General features: G+C 42.2%; 1 protein-coding gene across 2 annotated transcripts; it reads left to right on the top strand.

The window, feature by feature from the left end:
- Positions 1–200: 200 nt before the first annotated feature.
- LOC311046372 (USP6 N-terminal-like protein) lies at positions 201–23011 on the top strand. Of its 2 annotated transcripts, XM_084058629.1 has the most exons (15): positions 201–344; positions 7154–7227; positions 8024–8111; positions 12105–12190; positions 12700–12739; positions 13592–13672; positions 14087–14194; positions 14800–14909; positions 17684–17732; positions 17926–18046; positions 18455–18549; positions 18912–18977; positions 19710–19809; positions 20138–20290; positions 20876–23011. In XM_084058629.1, the coding sequence occupies exons 2-15, from the start codon at positions 7220–7222 to the stop codon at positions 21553–21555; spliced, it is 1785 nt and encodes a 594-aa protein (XP_083914755.1). In that variant the 5' UTR covers positions 201–344; positions 7154–7219; the 3' UTR covers positions 21556–23011. The 2 variants fall into 2 exon arrangements, with proteins under 2 accessions (XP_083914755.1, XP_083914756.1); XM_084058630.1 differs by lacking the exon at positions 8024–8111.
- The last annotated feature ends 1271 nt before the right edge of the window (positions 23012–24282 follow it).

Below are 24282 nucleotides of genomic sequence, written 5' to 3'. Positions count from 1 at the left end.
AAAAGGGAGAAAGTGCAAACACCAGGGTGAAGTTCATCCATGACAGTCATGGTATCAGGGCTATATCAGTGACCGTACCTCCGGGCTATGGAATCTAGACTACGGTTTATTTATGCCACGCTGCCGCGCCTGCTCAGTCCGCCGCTCTCTGTATCTCCTGTCCCGTCCACCGTACAGCCGTTACTCTGACTGTAACCTACCATGGATAGACGTGGAGAGAAACGGCTATTGTTGTGACTGGATGAGAGAAATTCGTGAGCGACAAAGGGAAGACATGCCTGGACGAACCGAAGCCTTAATGTTGCTGCACGGATAACGCAGCAGAGACACCCGAAAAGAAAACGGTAAATAGCCGGTTGTTTGCCTTTACGTGAGATATTATAAATAACCCGCATCATAGCTGTCATCATACCTACCGTTATTTCTCATGAGAATAAAGGCTCACCCGCGTCCACGCGGTGTGCAACGCGCTTGTTGTTGTTATGCCGTTAATATGTTTTGGTGACAATTGCATTCCATCAGATCAGGCCCTAATATTATATTTATTTAATGATATTGTGTATTAAATGTCACTCGCCAGGCTGTTTCATCAGCATCATAAATTGAGACATCATCGTTTCGTATAGCTTATTATTCTCCCTGTCACCTCTGTGCATTAATGCAGGCCTGGTGGAGATTGTTGAAAGAAAAGTCATTGTTGGAATGATCGCCCTTTGTTAACACAGTGCACCGACCTGACACTATCAGTCTATTAATAGAAAAATGACAGCAGGAACCAGGCCTGGTTGAAAGTGATAGTGCTTGCATGTGTGCGTGTGTGTGTGCGTGCGTGCGTGCGTGCGTGTGTGCGTGTGTGTGTGTGGTGTGCCTGCATGTACCTGTACGTGAGAGAGAGAGAGAGAGAGAGAGAGAGAGAGAGAGCATAGTTTTTGCCTGTGTGAATTGCACTTTGGACTACATTGACAGTGACACATGTATAATATGTGTACTCTGTGTACTCTCTGTGTGTGCACTCTCTCTCTCTCTCTCTCTCTCTGTGTGTGTGTGTGTGTGTGTGTGTGTGTGTGTGTGTGTGTGTGTGTGTGTGTGTGTGTGTGTGTGTGTGTGTGTGTGTGTGTGTGTGTGTGTGAGAGTGAGAGAGAGAGAGAGAGAAAGAGAGCCAGAGAGAGTGCGGTGCAGATGTATTCATGTGTGTATGCACCACTATACTGTGTGGATTCCCCATGTGGACATGTGTGCATACGTCAATGTGCGCGTAATGTATGCATGTGCATGTGTGATATTAAACAACTCTATAGCTGCATGCTGGACAGTCTATAGGGATGTCATCGGTGCTGGCCACCGCCCTTCAACAACCCAGGAATCGGGCCAGAACCCCTGAAGGCCTCTATGATTTAGTCTGCTGACCACACACTGCTTCTGCCATATGGCTTAGAATATGATGGGTCATATTTTAAAGAGTTCCCAGGCAGTGCCACAAAAAAACAACCACCTCACACTGCTTATTTTCCCATTTCAGCTTCTTGACTGTCCGCAGGGCCACGGCCATTCTGAAACACTCACAATCAGAGTCGGTGAGGACATGTTTGTTACGTGTTGAGAGTGCGGTGTGCGGGTCTAATTTTCCACTCTCCAGAGTTAAATCAACACTCAGGATTGTGTAGTTTGGAGACGATAGGTGACTCTCGGGGGGGCCAGAAATCACTGTTCGACCCTTGTGTCAGACAGAAGCTTCAAGAAGGTTCGACCTCAGGTCGACTGAGGTTGGTGTGTGGTGGTTCAATGGAACGTCTGTAACGACTCCGAGCCCTGCCTGCTTGATAACCCCAGGAGAAACACGCTCTCACACTCACATAATCCTTTTCCTCCAACAAATACGTCTAGATTTCTACTGGGTGTTTATCCTAAATAGTAAAGGAATAGTTACCTCTGACCCTGTGTGTCTTTTATTACAACTTTATTCACCTTTGATTGTACACTGTGTCGCACAAGTATAACGGCCTCCCCCAGTAGGTCTGGTGGCCCCTGCCCCTCTTCTTCATCTTAGCATTTCAGGCTGGTAACTGATTTTGCCGTAGCCACGTTTTGCCACATTGAGAGAACTGTGGAGGAGCCATGGGGTTTGACTGCTGCATTTAATCTGTGTCACTGACCGTCTGCTAGATGCAGACTCCATACACTGAATAATTTAGCCTGGTTAGCCCACATTCAGACACAGATATTGGCCATGGAGGAGATTTTACCCACTGACAGACAAATCACAACCTGCATTTTAACATCAAACCCTCGTCAAGTGACAGCGACAGTTTTTTATACATGCGTTCTTTACCACTTCGCTGCCTCGGGTGGTGAATTGGGGCATTTCAACACAAGACTGGGTTACCACTGTGGGACCAATGGGCTTGGATTCTGCAGTGCACTATACCACACTGTGCGACTGTGGTAGATGTTAAGGCCACTATGCAATCAAACATCGGTGCATGTGTGCATGTTAGCAATTTAGTCTTTTGGCTGACACATTTAAATCCAGAGCAAAGCTGTGATTTAGTGGGTAGGTGTCTTGCTCAAGGACACTTTGGCTGTGCGGAATGTGTATTTATTGACGTATCGGCAAATGGGAGGATCAAATCTGTGACTGCTGACAATCTGTAATTGATTACGGGTCTGTCTCTCTGACCTGTAAAACCCCCCTCCATACTATAGCTGCAAAAAGCCACAAAGGCAGATGCTTTGTCTTCACCATCGATCTGTGAGATGGGTTCTTTTTGTATATGTCAGTGTTAGGGAGTCGGAATCCCAAACCATACTTCTCCATGCCGTGCCACTGTACTGTGGTCCTCTTGTACTGTATTCCTCTTGTCTCTGAACATGCATGATTAGAAAGCATTAGCCACAGCAGTTCAATAGGAGTTCTTAATTGAATGTGGTATTGACTCTGTTGTTAAGCCTTACTGTCTATAGTACAGACTGCATAGTCTTTGTTCTCAATTCCTCTTGCATCCAGGTTGGGAATAGAAAACTTTCATTGCATGATCCTGCTTTAGAGATATTCCTAAATCCAGATGGTTATAGTGTGCATCCCGTGGTGTGTCCAGATTATACAACTCTGGGACCTCCATTTGTAAGCATCCCTATAGAGAATGTGGATTATCTGGGATTAATTACTTTGCTTTGTTTGGACTGGAGAGTAATTTCATGACAGCCCACTGAGCCCAGTGGCTCCAGTTGTATACAGCAATTTTCTTCCTGGTCATGACGAGACAGAAATATAGCCTTTATGACTGTTGCCATACTGTACCATAACATAACATTGTACCTGATAGTTTACCTACTACATCATGTAATTCTGTACCGTACCGTTCTGTCCAACACCATGGTGAAGAGAACCATAACTTACTGTAGGATAGCATACAGTAGCATAGCACAGTGGTTCTCAAACGTTTTCAGGTCAAGGACCCCCAAATTGACACTTATTAGCTCGCGGACCCCCATTTGAAAAGATACGCCAGGTACCCCCATAAGAGAAGATGTTTACGGCTCTAGCAGTGATTCTCAGCCATTTTAATTTCAAGGATTAGCATTAGGCCACGGGTCCCCATTTAATGGCATTTCTGTCTCTGGGACCCCAATTTATATTGTATTTTAACTCTGAGAGTGTACAAATGGAACCAAATGGACCCCCTGGAACTCCCTCAAGGACCCCTGGGGGTCCCCGGACCTCACTTTGAGAACCAATGGCATAGCACACCAATATATCTGTAAATGAGATAGAGTTAAACTGCCGAAAGCCCTGAGGTTTGGTTCCATTACATAGTACACACATCATCTCACTGATTTCTGTTTTTTTGTCATGCTATTCGCTGGGCGCTAGCTGTAGTCAGATGACGGCATATACTTCATGTGTTGTATAGGTCTACACTCTGAATGTAGAGCTACAACACATGAATTATAGTGTAGTACAGGGGTTCCAAAACGTTTTAGCTCAAGACCCAAAAGAAAAATTAGACGTTTGCCCGGGACCCAAACTGGTGAAACTAGCAGATCTGCAAGCTCACAGCGCGTCGCTTCGTGCCACGTTGCAAGCTTGTAGATCTGCTATTTTCACTACTTTTTAAATGTATTGTATTTACGGGTTTTTTTGTTTAAACCTTTTTCAATCATTTTAATTTTCTTTTCTTTTCTTTTTTTTTGTGGGAAACAAAAAAAAAAGATATTTTACAAATGTATCCACGACCCAAACATGGGTCCCAACCCACTGTTTGAGAAACGGTGTTGTAGTACACTCAATACTGTGTCCTGGCAAAGCACTGAAAGGTCCCCACACTGGCCCACAGATAGTTTTGTAACAGTAACCACTGGTCACTTGGCCAGTAGCAGACACTTGGCATTCAGTGCTTTGGCCGTTGGCCTTTGCATGAACCAGAGGATCCAGTTGATGTTGGAAAATGGCTCAGTGAGGAATGATTAGTGGCTGTACCATATGTAAAAGTGGACTCTTACAGGTCAATGTTTCTGCTTTAAACATACTGTATACTTTCAGAGTTAAATTTAAGCTGCAGGTTTTACTGTGTGAACGCTGGTTGGATAATATAGTTCCCAGAGACTTCTATTACTAAGTTCTTCAGCAGTGTACCATACAGCAGTGGATCCCAACCCTGGTCCTCAAAGACCCTACCTTTGACTACTGACTCACGATTATTCTATTGATTACCTTTTCAATTAACTTAATAATTGAGAAGCAAATATTTTTGAATAATTTGTTTACATTTATAATGAATCAACACAGGGATGTTTTTTTAAATAATAGACTAGACCACACATTTTTTTTATTTGTTATAATTGATTAAATCTATTAGTTTGATTAACTGTTGCACTGCTAATTTATATACCGTGGACAAATCTTAACAGATGCCTGTTAAGGATAACTGTCCATCATCATCCAGATAATCACTTTTGAAGGTCTGTTGACAGACCGTATATAATTCTCATATTCACTGTTCACATAGACTACACATATCCATTCTTATAACAACTGTTGTTATTCATATCCTCAGTGTTGATAGACTGTTAATAGACCATGCATATATACACTCATTTGACTCATTGTTAACAGAGTGTTCATTACATTGGAAAAATATTGTTTATAGTGATAAATATCCTACATATTCATTCATAATTTACTGTATATTTAGGCTATATTAATTGATACATACAGTATGTTCACTCATTCAGAGCAGATATCTATCTAGGGCCAGCAGGTCATTATTTTATTTGTATTCATATTTATCTTGATGGGTTATTGAATCTTATCTGTACCAGGTATGACACCAGAAGAATATTAAAAGGGGTGTAAATGAAAGTGATCTTATCTGATCTAATCTCATCTACAGCTGTTTTTCCCCTTATTTGCATTTCCTTGGTGTCGGAGGTCTATCTAGTTCACTGTTTCCCAAACAGTGGGTCGGGACCCATTTGTAGGTCACGGATCCATTTTTGTGTGATTTTTATTTTAGTGAATATCCCTTTATTTTTTATTTCCTACATTTTGTTAATTAATTATTATTATTTATTAACATTTTCTAAAGATTTCCACCAAAAAAATCACAAATTTATGTTGAAAACAAATTCAAAAACATTTCAATAAGAATTTCATAAATAAACACAAAATAATCAAATAAGTTGTGAAAATAGCAGATCTGCAAGCTCGCAACGCGGCGCGAAGCGACACGTTGTGAGCTTATAGATCAGCTATTTTCACTAGTTTGGGTCCCGGGCAAACATCTGATTTCTCTTTTGGGTATTGAGCTAAAAAGTTTGGGAACCACCGAGTTTCTCAGACAACTAGAATGACAATTATTAAACAGGTAGGACAGAAAATCATCACTGTATGAGTGTTCCCAGAGGGCCGGATCTGAGATGCAGAGCTTCTTCAATAGAGCACAGGGATACTTGTTGTCTTTGTAAACGATAGAGTTGCCAGCTATGCTGCCCACACACACTCCATATACTCTGTGTGTACAAAACAGTAGGATTGCACGTCTAATGCTGAGTCAAATTTTCAAAACAATCCATGTCTCAGATGGTCAATACCAGTGGTATTCAGTTATGTGCCATGGAGCTCTTCAGTGAATTCTGCTTGTCACACCAACCCATCAGAATAGTACAGCAGCAAACATTGGGATTAGTTAAATTAAACGCACGCACGCACGCACGCACGCACACGCACGCACGCACAGACACACACATTTTAAATGTGTTAAAAGAGAGTACCAGAGTACACAAACGTCTTTATTTGGCTGACAACGTTTCGATCCTGTTGTGGATCCTCATCAGGTCATGTGATAATGCACACCGTTTTTTTTCTTTATAATGAAGCACCCCAATTGTCTGTCACCCCCACTTTGTGCCACCCCCGTAGTCACAGCAGGTGTGACACATCACCTAATGGGTTAAATGTGTACAAGTTACGTAAATAATTCTATGAAATAAAAATAATAAATCTGTCATTTCAGACACTGTTTCAGTGTTGACACACAGGTGACACAGTGGATTCAGTGGCACAATGAGCAGTGAACACACACACTCACACACGTGCGCACACACGTGCGCACGCACGTACGCCCGCGCGCACACACACACACACACACACACACACACACACACACACACACACACACACACACACACACACACACACACACACACACACACACACACACACACACACACACACACACACACACACACACACACACTCAGTGTGTGTGTGTGTGTGTGTGCCAGAGAGCTGGCTGGAAACACAGGAAGTGGTGGTTGGTACAAGAGACACCGGGAGCGTGACATAAAAATAACATCCCCTGTGATTATGAGGGTGACTGCTGAGGGACAGTTTTACTCTCTCAGTGTTAAATGAACACTCCACATTTTTGCTATGTGGACACACTGAGTTGCACCAGCAATTATTTGTGTAATATTAATATGCAGCTTGTTTCCATGCAATGGATTGGTAGTGTCATATTACATAACAACAGTGTGGTCTACTTTGAGGTATGCCAGCTCCCTTTGTTGGTTCATAAGCCAGTTAAGTTCAGGCTTCAAGCGTTCTCTGTTTTAACTCGGCTAATATTGTTGCTGTATGTTCCTGTCTCCTCAGATATTGACATGAAGAAAGACATTGAGACGCTGATTGCTGAAGAACGTGCTGAGATCATCTTGAAGTATGCTGCGGTGAGTGAGACTCCAAACACGTACAGTTCTTGGCCAACGTCGAAAAAGCACAGGTCGATTATGAAAGTTTTAATAAGGATTCTTCCGTCAACCTTTGTGTCTTGTGGGAAATTGATGTACAAAGTAGCACTTATATTTTCTTTAATGTTCTTAGCCTAATGTTCAAAACCTGCTCACAACTGCTTACTCAGTACAGAGAAAAGTAAAATTGAGTCACATTTTTGCAGTGGTGGAAAAAGTACTCAAATGTTTTACTTAAGTAAAAATATCAATATTGCAATGTACTCTGTTACAAGTAAAAGTTTGGAATTCAAAATGTACTTAAGTAAAAGTACAAAAGTATTGGTATCAAAATGTATTTAAAGTACCAAAGGTAAAAGTACAAAAATGTTTGAAAATAGCAGATCTACAAGCTCACAACGCGTTGCGATGCGACGCGTTGTGAGCTTGTAGATCGGCTATTTTCAAATAGCCTAGTTATAAAATAGGGCTAAAGTGGTTAATGTATGTTTTAAAAGTAAAAGTGCTGACAATTGGAAATACTCCAGCAAAGTAAAAAATACCTCAAAAGTTTACTTAAGTACAGCACTTGAGTACATGTACTTAATTACTTTACACCACTGCATCTTTGGTGGTGCACACGTGTGTGATCATTATTGTTGGTGGTCCTTACATTCATTGTTTGTCTGTTTCCTATCATGTTGAGTGTCTCTGCCATAATGCCTAAACAAATTCCTTGTATAAACCTCAACATTATTCAAAGTTCTGAGTTGTGTGTTATCGTTTGAACACGCAGGAGGAAGAGTTCACAGCGTCACGTGGTTAAAAACGGCGACGGACGTTCTGAGAAGGACAAAGGGGAGAAAGACAATGCAAACTCACATGTGTGTTTTGTGATTGTGAACAGTGCCTGTAGCACCGTGTGACCCTGCATGTGTAGCGGATTGTACATCACACACACATGTGTGCAGGTGTGTGTGTGTGTGTGTGTGTGCGTGTGTGTGCGTGTGTGTGCGTGTGTGTGCTGCTGAAGTGCATTAACGCCTATGAGCTTTCAACTGTTTTCACCTGGGAACAACTTTGGACAAAAGGTGTGAATTGTTGTTCCAAAATAACTATTTAGAATATCAAGTATGTTTATGTTATTTGGTAGAATAAAGATTTGACCAGCAAATCATGCAATTACAGTACGCTTTTTTAAGACTAATCACCCGGGACACTTTGTTCACTGGTGTTTGACATACAGTGTTTTAAATTTAGCCCTCACTTTATTTCTTTTTGGCAAAGAGTAGAGCCATGGAGCTGTCGTCCTGTCTAGTCGTGACATGGCGCATAGCCACCGATTCGATACTGTCCTCTCTGCGGGGCAGTGGTTCTCAAACTATTTCACGTCAAGGACGCCCAAATGAATACGTATTTGGCCGCGGATCCCTATACGAAAAGATTTTGTATATATAACAGAAAATGTGTGCTAAAACGTTTTCAAGATTTTTCAAAATGTTTAGAAAATATCAGATCTACAAGCTCACAACACGTCGCATCGGGAGGCGTTGTGAGTTTGTAGATCGGATATTTCCAAATAGTATAAAATAGGGTTCCAGTGGTTAAACTGCGTTTGATGCTACATTAACCACTTAAACCCCAGCATCGGTTATTGTGAGGAAAGCTTCCCCCACAATAACCGAAAACAGAAAATACACTAGTATTGAGCCCTGAGGTACTACGGTTACCCATATGGGGTTTAAGTGGTTAACTCAATTTGCTGGAACCCCCCAGGGGTTTCCCTGGTCTCACTTTGAGAACCACTGCTCTGGGGACATGGTGATTTCTTCTACTATATAGGGGGTCAGTGGGAGTTCTCTGTCTCGCTGGGGGATTTGTAGCCCTGAGGCAACCAAACCTACAGTATGCAGAGCAAACCCCTCCCCTCCCCGACCACACAGTACAGTACTACAGTAACAGAGAAGGGACAGGCTGGCAAATAGATCAAGAAGCGAGCGGGACGTCTGCACAGCTCTCCTGGGAGTGCTGCATGAGCAGACGTCTGCTGCAGACGCATGTTGGCTGTTTGTTACTGCAGGTTTTTCTGAGATTCGGCCCTCTTGACAGTTTCTCCTCAGTTGTTTCACAATTTTATACATCATATCTCCAACACCACCTTCTCTCTCTCTCTCTCTCTCTCTCTCCTTTCATCACTGTGTGTGTATCCCTAAAGAGCCTCCATTATTAGAAAGGTATTTTTTAGCTTCCTTTAGCAGCTTTTTGCAGTGCCCACAGGGGTCCTTTTGCAAGTGCCTATCTACAAGAAAAAAATATCTCTATCTTTAGACATCTATTTCTCATTCTTTCTTTCTGTCACTCTTTTGCATTTTCTCTCTCTCTCTCTCTCTCTGAGCCTCAATTAGGCACTGTTGCGTCATAGACCTGGTGCTATGACACAGTCTGTGACCACAGACCACAGAGACTTACGGAGCCACATAGTTTCTATGTTATCTCTTCCCATAACAAAAAAAAACATATGTACAGTATATCTTATGCATAGAAAAAAATATAATACTATTTGTGTGTTGTTCTTTACTGCATGGGTATTATTGAGTGATCCTCTCTGGAAGAAATAGTTCCTCTGTATCTGCTGGGTCAACAACACCGGCATAAGGATTGTTGCATCAACATTGGAGATTTCTAAATGGATTTTCCATCAGAGAGCGGCCAGTTAAACATTGTTTGGGCTTGTTGGGTGATGAAAGCTTAAATGCACGTTTTGACACGACAGGCAGATTGGACAATAAATGTGATTTATAAAGTGTGAGATTATGCATGGTGTGTGGTCTGGTTTTGTCTAGAAATGAAACTTGGTGTTGGATTGAGGAGCCTGTGTGTGTGTGTGTGTGTGTGTGTGTGTGTGTGTGTGTGTGTGTGTGTGTGTGTGTGTGTGTGTGTGTGTGTGTGTGTGTGTGTGTGTGTGTGTGTGTGTGTGTGTGTGTGTGTGTGTGTGTGCGCATGCATGTGTGTGTGTGTGTGTGTGTGTGTGTGTGGGGGGGGGGGGGTTCTGCCCAACACCACATGGAGACTGGGGGGGTTTGATTTAAATCCTCTGTAGTGCATCCGGCCTTAGCCGCCAAAACATAATTAAAAACATGAAACTAAATTGGCCGTGTTGGCGAGAGGGAAGCTGGATGGGGAAGGCGTTCCATGTCGCTGTACTGACCAACTGGTACGGGTTGGTCAAGGGTGCCTGAAAGCTGCAGTGTTGGAACTGTGAGGAATAGGTTGTTCCTCCGTCCTCCGGGCGAAGCTCCTCACTAGGGCTGCAACCATCAATTATTTCTGTTCTATTTATTACTTTTACTATACACACAGGGTCCGTTGTAATGCAGCGTTGATTTAGTTTTCGTCATAGTCTTTTGAATAAAATTCCATTTAGTTTTAGTCATATTTTAGTCATCTGAAATGTTTTAGTTTGTCTAGTTTTAGTTGACTAAATATCATAAGATTATAGTCGACTAAATCTAGAGTTGATTTTAGTCTACTAAAATGTATTTTGGCGGTGCCTTGATGGCGTTGTAATGGCTGATTTTACACGTGGTTGCATGCTGAAAATAGCCGATCTACAAGCTCACAATGCGTCGCGCTGTGACACGTTGTGAGCTTGTAGATCTGATATTTTCAGAGCAGAACACCCGAGCGCAACCAAACATAAAATGACTTGTCTTTTATTTCTACTGGATCTCTTCTCCACTCGTCCCTCCCTAACATTTTAGTCTAGTTTTTATTTGTTGACAAACGTTGTCAATATATTTAGTCTTAGTCATCGTTGCTTAGTTTTTATTTAGTTTTCATCATTGAAAAAAGGTAGTTGACGAACATTTTTCGTCATAGTTTTAGTCGACGAAATCAGCGCTGCTGTAATGAACTTAGAAAACCTGAGTCGAGTCCATGGGCCCCTGGGCCTGAGACTCCACCTCACCTCACATACGATCGTTCAAGATGTAATGAGCAGATTGCTATGAAATTTGCAAACACGCATTCACGCTCCCGGGTGGATGAACCTTAATCATTTGAGACACCCCATGACCTTTTCTCCAGCACTACACTCAGGCCATAATATCAACTTTGTACATAAGATATCTGGCAGCATATCAGTGATTTAGTACAAAGCTACTACTACTTTTCAACCACAGCTAATTAGACAACACATCATTAGAATGAGTTTGGGAACAGATGCCATGAGTGTTATTTTCTGTTATGTCGAATGAGAAATGTATTTGCCTCAGCAGCAGCAGCAGCTTCGCAGCAAGGGCGAAAAATGGGAACTTGGAAAGGAGAGAGAAAGAAGGAACTGAAATCTCAGCCATACAGTATATATACCATAAGCATACATGAAACACATGACACTACGTCAAGTTCTGTCGTCTCACCTGCAACAAATGCACAGTGGTGGCAAAGAACGGGAACTTGGAAAGACACTTTTGAGCCATGAGTGAACTGAGGATAAGAAAGAAGGAACTGAAATGTCATGCCAAAACTTTCCCACCCCCTGTTCTAGAGAAGGTCCAGGGGTCATGATGGACAACCAGAAAGAACAGCAAAACTAAATATTCCACCTCTTGTGAACAGAGGGCGATTCTTGAGGCTGTTAGGACCCTGAGCAGTTAATCCCATATAGGGCCCTTCTGACCATCTTAAATGAGCTCCTCTCAAGTTAATCCAACACTGGATTTTACTTTGCATGTGCCTTTGTGTACTCTCTACCTTCTATGGCTATATGCATGCGTGCACTTGTATTCATATGTGTGTGTGTGTGTGTGTGTGTGTGTGTGTGTGTGTGTGTGTGTGTGTGTGTGTGTGTGTGTGTGTGTGCGCGTGCGCATTTCCAGGGCAGACAGGAGGGGGTGGACATTGACCCATGGGAGGATGCTGACTACAGCATCTACAGAGCCACAGACCGCTTCGGCTTCATGCAGTGAGTCTCTTCCACATGTCTCACTGCATCCCCCTGTCTCTGTCAACATGTCTCACTGCATCCCCCTGTCTCTGTTAACATGTCTCACTGCATACCCCCTGTCTCTGTCAACATGTCTCACTGCATCCCCCTGTCTCTGTCAACATGTCTCACTGCATCCCCCTGTCTCTGTCAACATGTCTCACTGCATCCCCCTGTCTCTGTCAACATGTCTCACTGCATCCCCCTGTCTCTGTCAACATGTCTCACTGCATACCCCCTGTCTCTGTCAACATGTCTCACTGCATCCCCCCTGTCTCTGTTAACATGTCTCACTGCATCCCCCCTGTCTCTGTTAACATGTCTCACTGCATCCCCCTGTCTCTGTTAACATGTCTCACTGCATCCCCCTGTCTCTGTCAACATGTCTCACTGCATCCCCCTGTCTCTGTTAACATTCTAAATGTCAATGTCAGTTTCAATATATTTTCGTCCTCCTATCTCTGATTGTATTTGTCTCCCATCCCCAGTGAGGAGGAATTGCCTGCCATTAGTGCACATGAAGAGAAGGTAAGTGTGTGTGTGTGTGTGTGTGTGTGTGTGTGTGTGTGTGTGTGTGTGTGTGTGTGTGTGTGTGTGTGTGGTTGGTTGGTTGGTTGGTTGGTTGGGTGACTGGAACATCAAATTCTCTAGCTATCCACTTTCAGAGATGTGATCCTCAGGCATGTCTCTTAGCCTGGCACTGTCGCTCTGCCTCACCAGAACCCCTCCCTCACTACAGCCCTGTTCTCCTGATTGATTGGTTTAAATAACAACAATAGCATTTGAACCTCTGTGAGAACAGAGGTAGGGTGTATCTTCATTCTATTGGAATGCACTTGGTAATAAAGAATCCCAGGAGTCATGCTGCCCCATGAAGGAGAGCAGAAGCAGCTACATTTGAGTGTTTTCATTATTACTTCCAGAAATATGACTAAAAGAAAGAAAGAAAGAAAGAAAGAAAGAAAGAAAGAAAGAAAGAAAGAAAGAAATTAAACAAAAAACAATGCTGTTATTTTAGTGCACTCTGCAAGTTGTGAAGATAAATATCACTGATTATGTCATTTCTACCTTGCTTTAATTATGATCATGTCCAAAAGTCACCACTTCCATGCAACTTACTGATCATTCGATCCAAGTTGAAAATCCAGCCATCCATAATGGAAAACAAATTGTGCAGAAATGTGTTCGAAATAGTTTGGACCATATATTTTGGCCAACATTTTGAAACATTATGGCCTTTCTTTACATTTTACTGTCTATTTCTGTACCAGTACTTCTGCCTTTCAGAGAATAGGGCTTCACGACACAGTCCAGGATAGCAGTTATGCTAAAGAATTTTACTGTGCAAAAGCGTTAGCTTGCATTCTGTCGTCCTCATAGCGGAAGCAGCTGGAGATAGAGAGAGTGGAGAAATGGCTGAAGATGGTGAAGAAATGGGAGAAATACAGGAACAGTGACCGGGTAAGTGCCGTAGGAGCCACACCTACAGCTAATGGGTCTCATGGTTTATTTTGGCCGGATTGCATGCTGGGAAGTTGGGGGTGAAAAAATTATGATTGACAAAAAATGTAGATAATCACAGGAAAGGATATTAAAGTCATTTCCATGTACTTTTCTGTGACTTGCAGCTTATTAGACATGTTGGTAAACCCCACCCATCCCATAGTAATTCCATGTAGGTTCGAATAATAACGTAAAATTCTTTCCAGCTATTCTTTAGGACCATAGACTGACTCACACGCCATTAAAGCCTCTCATTATGTCTGCTTTAAACAATGCTCTGGCAGCTCTCCTCTCCTTGTATGGGCTCGGCTCAACACTCTTGTCCTCTCCTTTTCCCCTCTCATCCTCTGCTCTCCCCCCCTCTCCTGTCAGATGGTAAAGAGAGTGTATAAAGGCATTCCCCTACAGCTGCGTGGTCAAGCATGGTCTCTGATGCTGGACGTGGAGAGAGTTAAGAAGCAGAATGAAGGCAAATACGAGGTAGTGATGACAACTTACTAATTGACCATGTTGGCCATGTTGGTCTTACAGTACGTCATATGACATGCAAACCTGTATCCCACCCCGAGGGTAACGTAAGAGGAAAATGGCATCGGGCTGCATGGCGTGGACAGACAGTGATAAAACAAGCCCCCCCCTCCATCCACTGAGCGCAGTTTCAGGCTATACATTAAAACAATACAGTACACATTCATCAGAAGGTACAAAAATTGCCTGGATCTCTGTACGGAGGACATACGGTGAAAAAAGCCTCCAAAGAGGACACAAGTTATTGAAATACATGCATTTCCCTTTGGGAAATGTAGGCTGATACGTTTGATATTTATGTCTTCATAATTAAAAAAAAAAACCTCAAAAATAGCATGATTGAAAAGTCAAAGTATAAAATAATGGTTATAGATAAAATCTAAAATGACACAGATTGAATGGGTTAGGGGTCAATGAGAAGAGCACAAACCAACTGGGATGTAATGTGAGATGTGAAACATGCAGCGAGGCTCACAGTTGTTCTGTTCACTGTAATTGTGTATAATATGTACAGTATCTTAATCATAATCATGCCACTTGCTTTCTTCTTTCCGCAGAGAATGAAGGAGCAGGCGCGGCTGTACTCGTCTGAGATTAAACAGATAGACCTGGATATCAACAGGACTTTCAGAAACCATATCATGTTCATGGATCGATTTGGAGTGAAGTAAGCACCAGTTTCTAATTTCACAATCAGAATCACTTATTTCTGAAAAAATCACACCCAGTGTGAAGTGAGCGGTGTTATTTAAGGTCATCACAGTGATGGAAGCTCACTTTAAAAAAAAAAATATTTTTTTGAAGTGCGTGGTGCTATTTATAGGTTATGAATTTCATCATGCGTCTCGCTAGCCAATCACAATGCTGAGCAAAGGGTCTGAATACTTATCAGCCAATCACAGTACAGCGAAAGACAAATTTTCACGACGGATGGGTCATGGGTCCCAACCCCACTTATTGGAGCGGCTACACCACTCAAAAACAGGATTGGATTTCGATATAATAATAATATATAGAAATAAATTTTATGTTTTGCATAAATAGCTGCACGATAGCTGCATGTCACACTGATAAGAACCAGTATGCGCGTGCAGGCCGCAGCCAAAAGAAACCGACCGCTCATAAGATGTAATGTAAAAGTGGTCACAGCCTTACGTGTAAAAATGCATCCCATCAAACTTTCAGATTCTGTTTTCCTCCCAGTGTGGAGGACGAATGTTTAGGATGGATGTTTACTGTGATCTCTCGCTCTTGAAATATATACCTTGGTTTATGTTGTGTGTGTAAACAATTATAGCGATTTTCAAAGCATTTGTCCTCCAAACCCCACCTCCAGTCGCAGAGATCGCTCTATGATACGGGCCTTCTTGATCGCACAGCTGTATCCCCTCAAACCTAATTTATGCTCCGCCGTGCGAAGGTGTTGCTCGCAGAGAACAGCCGAGAATAGCAGACCTCCAAGCTCACAGCGGTCGCATCTGCGACGCGATGTGAGCTTGTATGTCAGCTGTTTGTGCAACACCGTAACGGGGTGAAGTGTATATGTCTCGCTAGAAGCGTCTCGCCAGCCAATACAAGAGGAGGTTGAATGAAAACAGAAACCAATGCTCCCCAAAACAAAAGGTTTGGGGATCTGTTGGGAATTGATTACATGAAACCGGCACCTGCGTGTGCAGTCTCAATGTTTGTAAACACAAAATCTGTCTATATGACATGGGATTAAAAAGGATACACAGTTTTTTCCCATTTCATCTATACTTTAAACCTACAGAACATGCCTCAATTCAGGTTTTAACATCTTGGATACTTATTCAACAGTAAATACCTACCGTACCTATCTACCTTCATTACCTTATTCCATGTTTTGTATTTATGATCAAGATTTGGTTTGATGCCACGTTAGTTGCATGTTTGTCTGTCTGAGACTTTTGTGTTGACTTGGCATTGCTGCCTACCATGGCCAGCTCACTCTTGCAAAACAAATTTGAAATCCATCAGTGACTCTTTCCTGGTTAAAGATTCACTATGTAACTTCTTTTTAATGAATACAATATCATTTTGTAGAAGAGTACGTTAATACAAGATAACTTACACAATTTGGGTGGTTAGATTTTGTCTCCGTGCTCTTCTATTGAGACATTTAGATCGTGTCAAAGGTCATGGCTCACCTAGACACAGGATCTGACACAAATTTTGACCTGATGGTGAAGATATTAGCTCAATGGTAAAAATGTCAGCGCTTGTGCAGGAAACTGGGTTCAAATCCAGGGTAGAAGAGGAAAGTTAGAGAGTTACATAGTGTTGCTTTAAATACAGGTTAAATAAAATGAGTAATAACATTAAATTCCACCCATTTGGAAATACTGTTTTGTGTGACTCAGTGTTGTTATATTTTGTATTTTTGAGTTGTTTGGCGATTTCAGATTTAGTGTGTGGCAGTTTGTTAGTGCAAGTTTAGAATGCAAACTGTTCCACTTTTAATGCAGGGAATTTGATTTTGCAACCTCAGCTTGAACTCAGACTGAGGAGGCGGGGAGTTGGGGTGGTGGTGGGGGGGGGGCGGACGAGAGAGAGAGAGAGAGAGAGAGAGAGAGAGAGAGAGAGAGAGAGAGAGAGAGAGGTAAGCCCTGCTTGTGTGGAAGTGGAGCCAGTAGCAGAGTGATGTCACTGACAGCCTAATAGACCACAGAGGCCTGCAGTGGAAAGTCTGGGACAGCAGCCTTGTTGCAACAAAATGCTTCAATATTTTACAGCGAGCAGCGACCCTGCAAAAAGGCAGCCCTTACATAGCAAGAGAACGCATGGTTGCTGCTGTTATGTGCTATGGCGTGAAACACGGTTGGCTGATGTGACTTACAGTTGAAGGTCTGTTGACAGAGACTGTATATATTCATTCTAACATTCACTGTTGTGATATACTGTACACATAATATGCATTCTTATATTCATTGTTGATAGTCTGTACATACATGTACAGAATGTACTATACATAACATCTAGATGTACAGTATATTCATTCATAAATCATGTTCACTGTACATTATTGATAGACTGTACATATGTTCACTCATTCAGAGACCAGTGCAGATATCTAAGACCATCTATTTCTGCTCAGTATTCTATTTTATTTTATTTTAACTTGGATGGGTCTTGAGTCTTACTCTTATTTGTACCTCTAATGTGTTTAATTGTTATTGCTGAATTCTCCTCTGGGGATCAATAATGGTTTATCTTATCTTTTAGTGTTTTGTAAGATTCATTTGGATTATATTAATAGTATGACTTTTTGTGTGGTCAGTCCAACAACTATAAATACATGTATACAGTAGCTGCATATACAGTATATATTATGTATGAATGAATACATGGATTGCATATTCCCCATGAAAACCTGCTATTTACTAATCTCTCCCCTCCTCTTCTCCTCCGCCATCCACACAGGCAGCAAGCTCTGTTCCATGTTCTGTCTGCATACTCGGTCTACAACACGGTGAGTTTATTGTCCATCACATTGGACACCAACATAACAGCTAACAGATATCCCAGAATCCTTGTAGGAAATACAGTAGATATAGCACAGAACTGGACTTTGTCTTCAAAATGTGTTGTATAAATATAATAGTATTAGCGGTGTGTCGCTGTCTGTTCATTTCCAGTAGTAGTATTAACATTATGACCTGCAGGAGGTGAGTTACTGCCAGGGAATGAGTCAGATTGCTGCACTGTTGCTGATGTACATGAATGAGGAAGATGCCTTCTGGGCTCTGTCACAGCTGCTGACCGATCAGAGACACGCCATGCACGGTGAGGACAACCACGACTGCAGAAAAATAATACTATTATTAATAATAATTGTATTACGAATAATACTACTTATATACAAATATTCGTCTTCTTCTTCTTCTTATTTATAATAGTTGCAGTAGTAGAATAATACCTGTTTTAATGTGTCTTGTTAATTTTTCCATTTACTGTACTTTGTTTCTGTGTGCATATGCCTTGACTTAAGTTCTTGTATATGAACTCACATTTGAATTTCTTTTGCAAAGAGAATCCAGCTGACACTACACATGCAAAGTCAGGGCGATAACCAATAACCATCGTAGATCAGACTGTATAATAGATGGTAGCAAGTAGCACACGACCGTACATGACATGCATGACAACACATTCACACGACTGACTATAAACGTGTTCCTCGCTCCCCTAAAGGGCTCTTTGTTCCCGGGTTCCCTAAACTGCAGCGATTCCAGACACATCATGATCAGATTATTTCCAAACTCATCCCCAAACTGAAGAAACATCTGGTGAGATCACAGGCCTCAGCTTGAGTAATGCAACATGTTCATCATTTCATAACAGCACTTTATGAAATGAGAAAACAGAAGTGTGCTGTATGCTAATGTCTGATAACCTTAATGTACATTTAATGTGCATAATTTAGAGTATGGCATTTTATGGCAAGTACACTGACTCTTTCTTTGTATCCCTATGTTACGTTTTTCTTTCTCTCCCTCCCTCTCAATATCACCCACTATCTCCCTTGGTCTCTCTCTATCTCTGTCATTCTATTTCTGTCCCTCCATTAACCTACCCATCTCTGTTCTGTCTCCCCTTCGGTCATCACTCCTGCATGTCTCTCGATCGCTCTCTCTCCATCCCTCTCCAGGACAGAGAGCAGATGTCCACAGGGATTTACAGCACCAAATGGTTCCTTCAGTGTTTCATTGACAGGGTGAGATACCTACTTCAAATCACAGATTCCTCCTCCTCTATCCACACTGTACAATCTGCTTAATTTATCTCTGAAAGTATAAAAACACTCATTTGTATAACTTTTTAAACTCAAAATCATTTTGTTTTAACCAATAAATATCACTTAGACCACCTTTAAATTAACACTCCAGTCTTTGCTGTGCATATTCGCCGCATTCAACTGCATCGGAGCTCAAACGATGGATCGAAACAATCAACACATTTAAAACCCGATATTTTTTGGTATGACTAAAACAGAAAAAGACAAATAATAACGGTGCCTGTTGATATTTGATCTACATTAACAGTTTTTAGGCTAAACTACTATTAGCCTTCGCTGTGCATGCCCACAATCCTGTGGTGCTGGTGGTCTGGCAGGGGCAAGGCTGTTGTCAGCACTTCCCAGTCCCCGGATGGGCCCGTGGGTTCCTGTGGTCTGGGGAGAAGCACCACACAAACCCCCTGACTCCAGCTACATGCAGCAGGAAGCAAGAGACCAGGGGATGGGAGATGAGAAACCGCTGGCATTGACAAGTCCGAATGAACTACCGGTAGCCAGAAATGGAGACGAGGGTTGAGACCGTAACAATGTGTGTGTTGATACTTTTATGCCTGTGCGTGTGCGCATGTGTGCGTGTGTGCGTGTGTGTGTGTGTGTGTGTGTGTGTGTGTGTGTGTGTGTGTGTGTGTGTGTGCGCGCGTGTCATCGTAGACCCCATTCACCCTGACCCTTCGCCTGTGGGATATCTTTATCCTGGAGGGAGACAGACTCCTCACCGCGATGGCCTACACGATCCTCAAAGTACACAAGAGTAAGGAGAATCTGGGGGAAAAATGTTGTGGGCGCACACAGACGGTTGCCTTAGGTTTTGGTTCACTGACACTATGAGATAAAACACTTCACACTATTAACATATGTACAGGAGAGACTTATGATCTAAAACTGAAAAACATGTAGGCCTACTTGCAATACATCCTTGCCGAGGTTTCTTCCTTTTCTATTTCTCGTAAAGGTTTTCTTAGTTTTACTATTGATGCAGCTGGTCATTATTTTGGTGCATACATAATATTCATATCATATCAGACTTTGTTTGCTAACAATGTTCTGTCTGTGTGTGCGTGCATGTGCGTGGCGTGCAGAGCGCCTTCTGAAGATGTCTCTGGAGGACCTGAGGGAATTCCTGCAGGAGAGGATTTCTCAGACCTTCCTATACCACGATGATGTCATCATAGAGCATCTGCAGGCCTCCATGACAGAGCTACGCAAGATGAAGCTAGACATACCGCCTCCAGGTGCTCTACACTATTGTCCTACATGCTAAATTGTGTTTTTTTTCTTAGCTCATTTGGTTGTCAAAGTGCGTGGTTTGCGTGTCTGTTCGGGTTTCCCCTGCATATCTCGAGAACCGTCTGGCCGATCGACTTCAGTCATTTTGTGTATATTGCTGAGGACCCAAGGGAGTGCAGTGCTGAGTGGGAAGTCGGTTAAATCAGCCGTTGTCCAGAAATCCTTTTATAAATCCACAAATCTCTGTATATGTCTGTCTGTCTGTCTGTCTGTCTGTGTTCCTTTTATGCCCATATAAGTAGATCTCTGTATCTGTCTGCCTGTTTGTCTGTCTACCCGTGTCCTTTTTATGCTCATATATGGAGATCCCTGATGTCATCAATGTGATGTCATAGTACTTGTAGACTGGCCTCCTAGTACTATGATAATGGGTACTCCACGGGTACTCTGACAACGGGTATAACGGGTAATGCATAACCGATGGGCGTGCATTCCCAACAGGCATTGCCCTAGTAATAACAAATGAACATTCAACTAGACAACAGTGTGATACACTCACATAACAAAAAGATATGTTGTTATTTCTGTAGGGAAACCAGAGGAGCTGCCTCGTAAGCCTCTGGGCCAAGAGCTGCCGGTGTTGCTGAGTCCGGTGCACCCCCCGGGAGGGAAGCCGGCCTCAGCCAGCACCTGTTGGCCTGGAGCTGACCTGAGTCTCCACATCATCTCCCACCAGCCCGACACCATCTCTCCAGACCAGAGCCCCTCCAAGAACCCTGGTGACCTGGATGCCACAAACGACGAAGAGGAGGCTCCGCTGCCATCCCCGGACCCCATCATCATCCACAGTCGGACTACCTTCACCCCCCATGGCTCCCCGCTTACAGGGCCTCCCCCGTACCAACCTCCTGGGAGTGAAGTTGCGAAGGAATGTTGTTTACCATCTTCCTTTATGGAGGGCTCGACCGATGCTCTGCCTGACCCTGTTGTTACTACCGCGGGTCACCCTCCTCCACAAGACACAGAGTTGCTTTCAGAGGACGACCCAACGATTACCACCAGCCCCAACCAGTCCTCCTGCAGGCTCACGAGGACTCGGTCATCGTCTATGCACCACATTGACTCGCAGCCCTCCAGCCTGTCCCAGACAGAGAGCCTGTCAGCGGCAGAGAGGGCTGAAGATGTGCACCTGGCCCAGTTGCTGGAGCAGGCGGCCACGCTGCCTTCTAACGAGGCTCAGGACACAGGCAGAGGATGCGAGGAGATGTAGGACATGTAGCTAAACAAAGACTCTGTCCCCGCATTCAGCTGCTGCGATTTTGGACACATTAAGGCAACGCTCCTCAACCTGTGGGTTGGGACCTGGACGAGTGCCATGATAACTTCTACATGGTCACAGACTAAATAACAACTTAGATAACAGAATGTTGTGCTGTGAGGTGCCCCGAGTTCCACATCACATCCACAGCATTTTCTTGTCTTTGTGAAAAGACCAGGTGACCTGGAATGACCACTGTCCTTTTGAAGGGACTCTTGGGAGAAGAGTAGTGGGCTGTCAAACAAGAAGAGGACAGCAACACGTTACCCTTTAATAGTGGAAAGAACTGACTTTTGTAGTTTTTTTTCTTCTTCAATTTTTGTCAAAGAACAGTATGTTTGCTTTATCAGCCTTTGTAAAATGTTTGCTAATATAGTCATAGTTTTATTTTTTCAGGTCATAGGATGCCTTATTTGGATCTGCTTCAGTTCTGGTGTTGAACATGGCTCAGTAATGGAGAATTTTAATGTTGGTCAAATAAAAAGGAAGTAGTGTTCAGATAGTGTACATATAGTACAAAACAGAACTGTAAACTGCGCATGTTACCTCAGTGAGCTGGCTCACTATCATTATGATTGTAAACTGAAAAATAGTCTCAAAGATCTTAGGAAAGACTTGAAGTCAGTTTTAACAGTTGTCTCTTGTGGTCAATAATATATTGATCACTTGCTCAAATATATTGATCACTTGCTCAAGTTATTAAAAAGCATACATTAGAACCCTTCTCTAATGTTCAATTGGAACATTTGCAACAGTACAGTATTTCTGTTGACCTTGTGGAATGGTGAATGTTACAATTAAAGTTACAATTAAGGCTTTGTTGAGCTTACAAAACATCTCTTATGATGACTTTTGATGTAAATGTATTGGTTTCTGATAACGTGTTTAAAACTATAATGTACTGTAGGGTCTACTCTGTAGGCAATAGCCTTGTTAGTACAGTATGCCCTGGATTGTCCTCTTCTGAATTGAGGCTATGGCACCAGTACAATAGCTCCATGATTAGCAGTAGTCAATGACTGACATCTAGTGGTTAGTTTGAAGTTAGGCATGTTTTTATTTTGTTACTTAAGAAAAATAGAATTCATGTAGAATGGGGACTGCTAGAATTCAGCTAAATTTAGCAAATCTTCAACGTTTTACTGTACCAGACCACAGCTGTTTGTGGCGGAGTGTGTCATTTTCAATCCAGTTTATTTGCAGAAGAACAGGATCTAAACATTTAATTAAAAGTTACTCATTGATACCCAAAGCGGATCAAAGTTGCTTGATTCTTGCCTTTACTTTAACTGTCCGTTTCCATTCAAGTTCCACTTGTCGATAGAACAGTCAACTACACCAGTGTTCAGCACACACACACACACACACTCTCGGGTAGGGGTCAGCAATCTTAAGTCAAAGAGCCATTTGAGCACAAAATAAATACAAAATCTGGCTCAAAAGATGAGCCTTAAAATGAACACTGGCTATTACGTGCATATTCGCCTACCAAAACTACTAAATACAAGCAAAAACGAGCATTCAATAAATGTTTGACAAAATGTTCTCTTTCGCGATGAGGAGCTGAAGTGTTTTGCATTTGGAATCCATAGTGTGACAGGGAATCACACCCCGGTTTGTTTATACATCTACCTGGCTGGCTCCTCGACGATAAATGAGTTGTAGGATACGATAACATTTTAGTTGACAGAAATGTTAACTCATTTTAATCTACAAATCTTTACAATATTGGAGCACGTAAGAATGTATTTGTCATATTTGGCCTACTACAGCAACGATACATTTTAAAATAATGTAATAATTTCCATACAATATGTTTTCGTTAAGCTACTTGTTACTTGTAAAACATTACTTGAGCCCTATGGTTTGTGCTTGTACTTTGGCTTCTTTTTCAGTCCATGCTCCTGCCGGCCGGTCCTCCCTTAAGCCAATTTTAATATAGGATGCATCACATGACTGCAATTTGGGTATTTTTCACACTTTTATTGGGAATTTTCTCATTTAAAACGAACAAAGAGAGACCTTTATTGGTCCCGTGAGGAAAACTCAAAAAAATACAGCTGGGTATAAGACACTTAAAAGAAACATCAATAATGAACACAATTTACAACAATATACAACCAACAATTCTTGCATTATGCAGGACAAAATAAAAATAAAATGCGAGTACACGCCGTAACCATGTCAGATAAGTGTCCTTACTGTAATGAACTGTGTTGTTACCCCAGAGCTAATTAGTCTGTTCAGAGAACGATTAACAGGTGGAGAGTTTCCAGATTATAATGATTAGAATAAACAAATCATTTTTGATACCTACAACTATTATACCAAGGAAATTAAAGAATCCCTTCAAAAGTGAATGGTGTGATTACATTTTCTTTCCGCACCAGCATCTTTCCTTAGCGCATCCACATGGGTAGGTGGGTTAGATGTGGACAATTCACATATTCTGGAAATGTCACCAAGTATAGTTTTTCTTAAATGATACACAAGATGCTATAAAAGATACAGGGATATGTTCCTATGAGCTACCTTATACTCTGTGTTATCGTACCGTATATCGAGGAAAATACAAATACGGGATAGTTCTCTGGTCAAAATACTATTTGCAGCTAGTAAAAAGCCATCACAAGGAACATGGGGAAAGGTTTGAACCTCCTACCCAGAAACATAAATCTA

This window comes from Gymnoscopelus microlampas (assembly GCF_963454915.1).
Source record: "Gymnoscopelus microlampas genome assembly, chromosome: 1".
NCBI classification, from domain to species: domain Eukaryota; kingdom Metazoa; phylum Chordata; class Actinopteri; order Myctophiformes; family Myctophidae; genus Gymnoscopelus; species Gymnoscopelus microlampas.
This window is presented reverse-complemented; position numbering and strand designations above follow the sequence as displayed.